The sequence below is a fragment of the Coturnix japonica genome, chromosome Z (assembly GCF_001577835.2).
Source record: "Coturnix japonica isolate 7356 chromosome Z, Coturnix japonica 2.1, whole genome shotgun sequence".
Classification (NCBI taxonomy): domain Eukaryota; kingdom Metazoa; phylum Chordata; class Aves; order Galliformes; family Phasianidae; genus Coturnix; species Coturnix japonica.
This window is the reverse complement of record NC_029547.1, coordinates 11,888,211-11,898,125: the sequence shown is the minus strand read 5'-3', so window position 1 is coordinate 11,898,125 and position 9,915 is coordinate 11,888,211. Positions and strand designations below refer to the sequence as shown.

General features: G+C 42.8%; 1 protein-coding gene across 2 annotated transcripts; it reads right to left on the bottom strand.

Annotated features, from left to right (window-relative positions):
• Positions 1 to 219: 219 nt before the first annotated feature.
• On the bottom strand, positions 220 to 7,692 carry S100Z (S100 calcium binding protein Z). 2 transcript variants are annotated; one of them, XM_032441491.1, is made up of 3 exons: positions 3,764 to 7,692; positions 2,611 to 2,768; positions 220 to 1,520 (listed from the first exon to the last, which is right to left on the bottom strand). In XM_032441491.1, exons 2-3 carry the CDS (start codon positions 2,749 to 2,751, stop codon positions 1,365 to 1,367), a joined length of 297 nt encoding a protein of 98 aa, XP_032297382.1. In that variant the 5' UTR covers positions 2,752 to 2,768; positions 3,764 to 7,692; the 3' UTR covers positions 220 to 1,364. The 2 variants fall into 2 exon arrangements, with proteins under 2 accessions (XP_032297382.1, XP_015704013.1); XM_015848527.2 differs by lacking the exon at positions 3,764 to 7,692 and having other exon boundaries at positions 2,611 to 3,586.
• Between the last annotated feature and the right edge of the window lie 2,223 nt (positions 7,693 to 9,915).

Sequence of the window (9,915 nt, the reverse complement as noted above, 5' to 3'; positions counted from 1 at the left end):
CCTTTCTTTTCCAGGATAACACCATCTGCTGGTGGCCTATTTCTGGGGATTATGTCCACCCCTTTATGTATTTGCTACACATAACAGAATCCTTTTCTCACAACAAGCTGCATCAACATTACAATAAGTAATTTTATACAACTATTACAGTCTTTACTGAGTGATGTCCAGAGGCCTGGGGATGTTGCCTAGCAGGGCACATCTTTGTTGAGAGTTGTTCTTATTTCACCACTTACACAAACAGAACATCCTGACTTAATTCAAACACCTTTTATTACAGTTTGAGCTACTAACAAAACAAGAACAAAGAGAGCTCTCCATGCAAAGCAAAAGCATGACAACCTGCCACTGAGAACTGCAGACATTTGGAAGCATGTTTAAGCAGGAGTTTAGATATAGATGTATTTCAGTCCATAGACAGATTAGCACCGAAATGGATCATCCTTCTCCCTTCGTGCCTGGCCGTGGGGTCCTACTACCTCCTTCTGTGCCACATTCATGCAGGGATTTGGAACTGCATGAGATGAAATCATTGTTCCATCAGATGACTCACATGATGAAGCTGTACACTGGGATCTCATCATGACATCCTCCACAAGTGGTCCTCTAAAACCCTTCTCTTAATGGGTGCCAGAATAGTGAAGGCAGCAGGCATTTACCTTTCCCCTGAAGACCTGGTTCTTCCATCAGCATTCAGAGCAGCTCGCTGACTAAATCCCCTGCACATATGAATAATTTATCATATGAACAAATTAATTTGTGCTTGAATGAAGAGCTGGACTTCTGAGATGTAGTAATGCCCACACAACAAAATGGAAGCTGGGGGGGTGGGGTGGGAAAAACAAACCCATAACCATGGTGGTACACATCTGCTTGGGTGGATGAAAGCAGCTGTGGCTGTGTCTGAAATACAGGAGTGCAGGGAGTACAGAGCAGCATTCAACAACTGAGTTAGAATGAATAGAACTGGTTAAGTAACAAATGAATTTTGTGACCTGTAGAAAGATGTCTATTACAGAATGACTGAAAACTCAATTGCAAGTTTTACAACTCATTCCAGATTTTCCAGTTCAGAAGCTATTAAGTAACATTAATGTTCCTTTTATATATCACCAACAGTTCTGAAATAGAAATCTTCTAAAATAGAAGCTGTGCAAAGGCTGAAAATACTAACAGTCAGACCTCAGGTAGTGTAAGCTGCCTTTGGTCCAGCTTACACCAGCTGCTGATCTGGTCCACAAGAGTCTTACAGCAGTAGGAATTGGAGTGATTATGGTTTTTGTTCACCAAATGCTGATGAGCACTACCTAACAAGTCATGGTTCATTGCGTTTGTGACCAGAAGACAGATTGTATCCAGCATCATTAAAATCCTTGTTCTACCTGTTCTTCAAAGAAATCATTACAAGCCACAGTCAGAGTTGCAACCAGAGTCATAAATTCATTAAAATCCACTTCATTGTCTTTATTGGAATCCAGATCATTCATAATCTTATCAACAAGATGAGGATCGTTTTGGCCCTAAAAGAAAGAAAAACAACAAAAAACGTGACTTAGCTGTGTAGAACTTGAGCACGTAATTACAGCACACCAGATGGTATGTCACAGCCCAGGTGCTATGAAATAAGAGAGTGAGGGGAATTATGCACCTGGACGCTAACATACCATGGGGTGTAAGATTAAAAATACAGATCTGGAGTCCCAGAGATGCACCGTAACAGAAACTGGAGACTGTGCATCTCTTAGAAGAAATACAGTTACTAAATGGGTACAGAAATGGATCAGATAGATTTGAGGAGCTGCTGAGCACTGATTCATTTTGACAAGTCTGATCTGTAATGTGCATTTCTGTATATCATTCCTAAAAAAACATGTTCATTAGTGGTCGTATTATATCTCTGCTCATCACATTCAGAAGGTCTCTACTTAACAAAGAGCACATCCTACTCAGCGAAACTGAGGGCAGCCAAACTCATAATAGTAAATCAGTAGCTAAGATTAAAAGAAAAGCCCCATCAAGGAAATGGATACAAGGTATCAAAAAATCCTGCTGATGGTAATGGGTTTCACAATACTGACAATTCAGAGGATTCAGAGAAAAAAAAAAAAATTATGAATCAAATTATCATTCCATAAAGCATCAGTGCTGCATAATGAAGAATATAACAAATGTGTAAAGAAATACATGTGAAAAGCTGATCACTGGCAGGTTTTCTTAGTAGCTCTCTGCAGGGCAGACAAGCAGCTGTGTTGTTTGCAGTTTCCCACAAACCTGTGTAACAGTTGTCTATGATGCAGTTATAAGCCTCTAGGAATATGACAGATCTTGGATCCCATACTACATGGCCATGGTATGCAAACTGCTTCCTTGTCTGCTGAGAGCTAGTTGCTGGAATTGATTATTTGAAGGACATATTCTGCCTTTTCAACTTCCCACTTTTTAAATGGGATATTTGATCTCATCTACCTCTCTCCACCTCTGCAAAGACTGTCATCTGAGAGGCTGTGGCGGGATGTGTGCAGTGTAAGGAGATGCTGTTCCTGAACACTCTGATAGCTGCTTATCCCACCTGTGAAACAGAAACTCAGAGACTCAGGAGCTGCATCTTACAGAAAGGAAGTCAGTCAGCTCTCTGGTGAGGAGTTCCTTGAGTTCTCTTTTGCTCAGCTTGTATTTGTCACCTTCTTTGCCAGAGTAGTGATGAAAAATCCTGATGAAGGTGTTCATGGCATCCTCCAGTGGAGTGGACATGGCAGTGAGTGGGAGAACTGTGGGGCAAAAACCCAGAGTCAGCAATGTGGCAGAGGAGACAAAGTTTGACCTATAGAAGGGATGAAAGCTAGTTGGGGATGGGCATTGTTACCAGCACAAGCAAATGATTCTTCAGCTGATCCACCCTGCCATGTACATGTGAACAAGGCAATGTTATTAAAAAATAACAATAAAATTGGTGACTTGAACTAGATCACAGAATCACAGAACTGGAGGGGTTGGCCGGGACACCTAGAGATCATCGAGTCCTGTCCCCCTGCAAAGCAGGCCCCCTACAGCAGGCAAAGGAAGATAAAATCAAAGTCACTTCCAACCCAAGCCATTATCTGATTCTATGGAAATATAATATTGTCCTGAATTCATTAGCATTTACCTCTAAATGGGACAGAGAAAGGAAAGCACTTATTTAAGACAGTGTTCTACTGCACATCCGCTTGCTACATAAAGAAACCTCTTGCACCTAGCTGAAAATACAAACATGATGAAGGCACCACACTGCTCATTCAGAAGCTTCCACAAGAAATTAGAATCAACAGAAAACAGTGGCTGAAGGAGACATGCATTTATGCAGGATGCCCCTGACATTTCTATGGTGGCTGGGGGAAAATCACTGATGATAAAGATGTGCAAGGGTAGGAGCATCAGCTTTTGCTTTATTTGGTACAGGTTTGGGATGCTTCTTTCTTTCATCTCTGTAAATTACTTGAAATAAGCAAACATAAACTAGAGGGTTTGTTTCATCAAGCATGAAGTAAGAAAAAAGAAAGGGAAGCAACACTAAAACTGAGAAAAAACAGAAATGCAATTCATTAGTGAGTAACTGACTTTAAAAAACAACAACAACAACAAACCTGAAAAATAGAAGCAAGGTAAAGGGAAAAGGGAAAAATTATTCTGATTAAGCCCCAGGAGAAAGCTTAAAAAGGCAGAATGAAACTCAAAGTAAGACTGGAGTCATGAACAATATTACTGTACAAAGACCAAGGCTTACCTGCTCTACAGGCGAAGTGAAGTGTTTGAAGAGAAGCAGCTCAGCAACTCAGCTCAGAAGGTGATGGCCACCTTCTGTTCAAAACCCACACACAGGTTCTTGTTTATCAGGCTGAGAGGGTGGATTACACATATTGGGACAGACGTATAATTGTCACATGGACAGGTCTTCTGTTTCCCTCTGCATTTGCCTACTGCGTGCAGTAGAACTGCTTGGTCTAGATAGGTCACTTAAATATTCACCAGGCAACACACAGGGCTGTGTGTGGACACTCAAGATTATTTTTTATCATTTAGCCTCATGCAAAAATGCATATCCAGAGGCCTGAAGGTAAAAATTAGGAAATGCAAACAATAAATGTAAGTATAGAATAACGTATTCCATTTCTAAAAACCCCTTCCTAATCTCTCCACACTTTTACACAGCAGAGAGCCTAAGTGCCTGGGCACTGGCAGCCCATCCTCAAGGGTACCTCAGGGCCAAGTGCAGGCTTGTAGTTGAGTATGTGCCAAACCCTTTGAGATGTTTATCTTTACTCTCAGGCATCTCAACAGGCCTAAAATGCTGGCTCTTGTCAGACAAAGCTCTTGCCGTAGCACTCAAGTCCTCTGGAGAAAATGAGGAAACCAGTTTCAGATAAAGATGTGGCTGAAACTGAAGTGTGCTCAGATCAGTGGACCTGAGCTAATTTTTGCCAGCTCAGATGAACTGAATTCCAGAGGCTCTAAGGAGGCACCCTGGGTTTAGCACACAGCTACTTCATGCACATATCTCACACCAGGCAGGAGATGCTTTTGCTCCTCTCTGCCCTCTGAGCAGATGACACAAAATGCCCATCACTTGGCTAAACTTGTCACCACACAGACATCCGCTCTGCACTTCCATTTCTGACCTGGATCCCTGTGGTAATGCGATGCACTTCAACCTCTTCTAAAAAGCAGTCTTCCCAAAGTGTTCTTACTCTTTTCCTACCCTGGAGGCATTCTGGCCTCACTGCAGATGGCTGGGGAATGCAAGAAGGAGCAGCTTTATCACAGCAGGTCTACTTATCACCAGAAATCCAAAAAGGCCACAGTTTTCATGACAGTCACATGCAACAGAAAGCTTCTTGCTTTGAGTTCAGTTTCTCTCCAAAAATTCTTCCACCTGTTGCATATGCATATTCAGCAAACCAAAATGCACAGAAAAACGGCAACAGGAAACACAGCTGCGGCTGCTTCTCTCTTTTATCCCAGCCTGGAGGACAGAGAAGGAGATGGGCTATGCTGTTTCTGAAAGCTTCCAGCCGCTCACAATTTTAAGTGGCACAGCCAATCTCAGCCCACACCTCTGTCTGCCTCCTCCGCCCCCAGACATGATGCCTCCCTCACCTGCACTGCTGCAAGAAGCTTCCACAGTTGGAGGGGTCTTGGGTAAGGGCTTGTCAGATGGCAAGGATGTGCTCTGGGAGAAGGGATGCCACACGCAGTGCTGAATGCTGCAGTATGGGAGGTGACTGCATGTAAAGTGTTGCTTCTGAAGCAGTAGGCAGGCTCATTTGGCTAGAGGTTTCTGTGGACACACAGTAATGCTTCACCTCCCATCACTGTGATTGTGGTTCTCCCCAGGGCTGGAGGAGGAAACACTCAACCCAGTTTGAGGACAGGTCCTGACGGAAGCTAGCCTGAATGTTGACCTATGACAAGAAGAACTTACCGCCCCCTGAAACCAGGTGAGTGCTGGGGAAGAGTGCCCTCCATTCCCCTTTTGTATGTGGTGAGGGACACTTGTGGTATCAGCTGCACTGCAGCTCTCCTACTCACATCCTGGGTATTCACTGTCCTATTGCAGATGCTAAGAAAAACATATATCAAGGGAGACTGCTCTTTATGCATCTACAGACATGAAGGGCTGTGATTCACTAATGACAACAACTACTGTTCAGAAATATTATTCAAATAAACAGTAAACACCTTTTTGTTGTTGTTATTTATTCAACAACATCTTCACCCACAGCCAGAAAGAAACACAGCTGAGTCAACTCACATCTTCCTGTTTTTCTATGTATTAAACATATCTTCTGGCTTATGAATATTGCAAATTAATTATTTAAGCAGAGTCTACAGGAGGTGCAACTTTCAAGCAGCCCGTATAGTCTTTCACAGTCACCATCCTCAGGACAGAAGAAAGAAGGGCTTTCTCTGTTGTCTCCAGAACATCAGCTCAATAATTTACACAGTGATACAATCTGTGTTGTCTCTTTCAATAGCTACTTTCACTAAAGCTAATTGTGTAAGGAACTCTCTATCCCATGCTGGAGAATTATATCTACACAAGGAGCAGCTGCACTGACCTTGTTTATTAAGATGTACTTTTATTTTCTCTGTCCACCCCCCTCCCTTCCCAGCTATTGAAATCCTGCTGGTGGCTCCAGTGACAGCAGGGATCTCCCAGCTCCTCTGAGAGCAAATCCCAGAAGATACTCAGAGTTCATGGTTGTCAATCTACTGTTTTGAACTCTTCATCCAAAACTCTGACAGTCATTTTTTGGTATGCTATCTGATAGGCACTGAAGATAACTAAAGGCATTGTGACCTGAGAGAAGAGCTTTTCTGCATCAGGGCAAGAACCAAGTGTTAGTATCCACCCCTTTTCCACTGATCCTTCCCTGCTCTCTGGTTTGCAGCAGGGTGAACACAGGAGCAGTACCAGAGCAGACACATGGCTCAAAAAATAAACTAGAAAGCAGCCTGTTCCTTGACTTACCCAATCTAGTTCCATGTTTTTGTGTCTCCCTTATGTCACATGCTGGCCCCTTGCAGATTGCTCCAGCTGTGCCCTTCTCCTAATGAATAAAGTGATATTAATGTGCACACTGCAATATGAAAGACTACACTACAAAATTAATGGCTGTCAGAATCAGAAGGGCAGATTTTTGACATGGCATGTTGAAAATACTATATAGGACTGAATTCTGTCATCGTTGTTTAAGCATTAATAGATGCGAGCCTTATGGAATGAGTAATCCATCTGATTTCACTGGTGGCTGCTGAGAGGGGTGAAGGCTGTTTCTTGGGTAAATCTGAGAAAAGACCAAACCAGCTATGAGTGATTCCTTCACTTCTAGTTGCAGTAAGCTAGAGGTACACATCGTCTCTATGGGGCTGCAACTTCCCACCTCCATGGGGATGAAGCATTCACACCTCAGGCAGAGAATCTTAATGCTGTTCTCTGCTCCTTAAGAATGACTGATACAAGTCAACAGCCCTTCCCTTCCACAGACAGGAAGAAAAGGTTTTGGCTTCTTGGATCACAGTGATTTTCCCTTTGGTCTCTTCTTGAAGCACCATAATAGAGGACACTATTAAGTCAGAGCAACCTATAAAGTGACAGACTAAGCCACAGTAAAATACTGCTCAGTTTCAGTGGGAGAATCTCATACTTAGGGCATCTGTTTTTCAACATTTGCCAGAACACATGTGAGGAATAGTTTCTCACAAGTATTTATTGTGCTGGGAAAGACAAGTCAGCCTCCCACCCACATCCCGTCATTATTTATTTTTCCCAGGCTCACACCATTTTTGGGATGTATGTGTTCTGCATCAATGCTGTACCCCCACAGTGGCAAAAGGTGAGACTGGAAACAAGAGGCAACACTGCAAGACTCAGAGTGACAGATAAACTGTACAGCAAAAAGCTTATACTAGATTAACTAGCCTAGATTAGAATAAAGAGCTTATTTATATATACTAAAGAGTTTATGAGAGACTTAACGTTTGAGCCAGCATTTCATGTTGTATTATATTGAGCATTTTTACATTTTTAGCATTGTTAGCATTTTCATTTGTGTTCTGTTTCTGTATCTGGCTGGTTGACTAATTTATCTCATTACATCAGGCATAAGTCTCTTTCCAACAAGTCTGGTTCACATCTCCAAGACTTTAAACTGCTGTAACTGCACAGATAGCAGAATACCAAAGAGCTGGAGATGGGTGGACACCCTGGAGATATTAAAGGCCAGGCTGGACCAGGCTCTGGGCAACCTGATTTAGCTGTGGATGTTCCTGTTCACTTCAGGGGAGTTGGTCTACATGACCTTGAGGGGTCTACTCCAACTCTGAGTCTTCTGTGATTCCATGATCTTGCTAATAGCTTTTGTCAACTAAATTTGGTGGTGTATTCTGTACAGATCTTTTTCAGAGAGGTTGCACTTCAAGGGCTGCCCTACTCAAGTTTAACCTGATCTCATTATTTTCTGAGTCCTGTGCTGAACAAGACTGCATGTATCTTTTCCAAATGCACTGATGACTTTTCATTTGAAATATCTAGTCTGCTGAACTCTGCTTGTTTCGATAGTGGTCATGTCTCTTATGCTTCTCATTTGGGACAGGAACTGAAGTGTTGAACATGAGATGCATAGTTGTGTCACCACCCACCACTCCCTTCTCCTCCTCATAAAAAATGAACTACCTTTTTCTCTGTGAGTGATCACACATTACTACATTGTGGAAGCAATGTTTGATTGCACAGGAATGTATTGTTACCTGGAAAATTGCCTAGAAAGCCTTAACTAACCCTAAATGAAATTAGGTCACACAATACTTTCTTCCTCTCAGGCCTCTGAAGCAGATGTATCTACTATGATATTTATCAGTCAAGCCATTTATTACTTTAATGCCACCTGTCTACACTGAGGAAAGATATCAAAATAGTGTAGAATGCCACACAGTCAGACCCAGCTCTGCCTCATACAGCAGCAGGGCACCCAGTTAGAAAGCCAGAGCACACCTATCCCTGCTGTAACCAGAGAACACGCACATTGCTCCAGCTGTTTGTGCTAGCTCACATTACGATATGTCACCTTCCGAGCAAAGCTAAGATAGCAATACTCCTTGTGATAAATCCACTGATGGATAAGAGGAACCCACCCACCTCAGACATGCTGTTTCTGACCAACTGAATCATACTTGTATCAACATCCAGCAGCTTTTGCCCTAATTCATTTCAATGTCCAGTTCTTTCCACAAGGTTTTTGCAGATAGGTACAGCTTGTGCTGCAGGGTGTGGTGTAGGTGCATACTGGCTGTGTCACAGGACTGAGGCCATGTCACCCAGCAGGTTGTAGTAGATGACTAGGAAAACTCCTGACCCCCTTCACACTCTCCAGCGTGTGTGGTTCTCCTAAACTGCCACTACCTGTAAGGTGCTTCAGGTCTGACACATGCATGGGCACATGGGAACAAGAAGAGTTTGCTAACTGCTGCTAATGTGAAACAGGAAAGCTGATGGAGATGTATCAGTTAATGAAGATGCTTTGAAAAGGCCCCAGGTGCAATGATACATTTTCTGCTTCATGATGATTTCAACAGCACAGCTGATACCCTCCCCTGTTGAGCGCTCAGAAACATGTTGGATACATACAGAACCTTGAGCAACTCCCTCTGTATGTCTTCATTGCTTTGTTATCACAGGAAATCACAGAATCACAGAATTGCAGGGGTTGGAAGGGACCTCGAGGGTCCCTTTGCACACTAGTCTCAGGCTAAACATTCAGCAGCTATTAAATTTGGGAACAATCTACTAGAGGCAGTGAGCTCTTCCAAGCAGTGAAGGACCCAGCCCATGTTACTGCACACTTGCACATATGCTTGGCCATGTCATGATGCGTGGGTGGCCACAGAAGTGGAGCTTCCACAGCTCTTCCATACTCACTGTTGTCTGTAAGCTGTGAGATCAAACAGGCCAGTTTTGAGACAAAAGACAAATCAACTCTCCTTCCTTATCTGCAGTGCATTGAGACCAGACTGATACAGTATTTCTGGGTTTAGTTGATATGAATTCAACATATATGTATTTAAAAAAAAAAAAAAAAGAAAAGAAAAGAAAAAGAGAAGAAAAAAGAGGTAAATAAAGTTTTCTTACAGTTTGTGTTCAAACCAATGAGAAAAACTTATTTTGGTCTGGGACTGCCCCCTCGTGTTTTGCAGAAGAACTGCTACTTTCAGATCTCCAGCAATGATTCTAACCTCTGGGCCCTGAGCTGCTCCAGAGCACCTAGAAGTGATTCACTGCTGTACTCCTACAGCAAGCTCCGCATAAGGGTCTGCATTATAAACCACAATCTAAATAAGAAGGGGCTCCTGCAGGATGGAGAAGGGGACATGCTAAAGGAT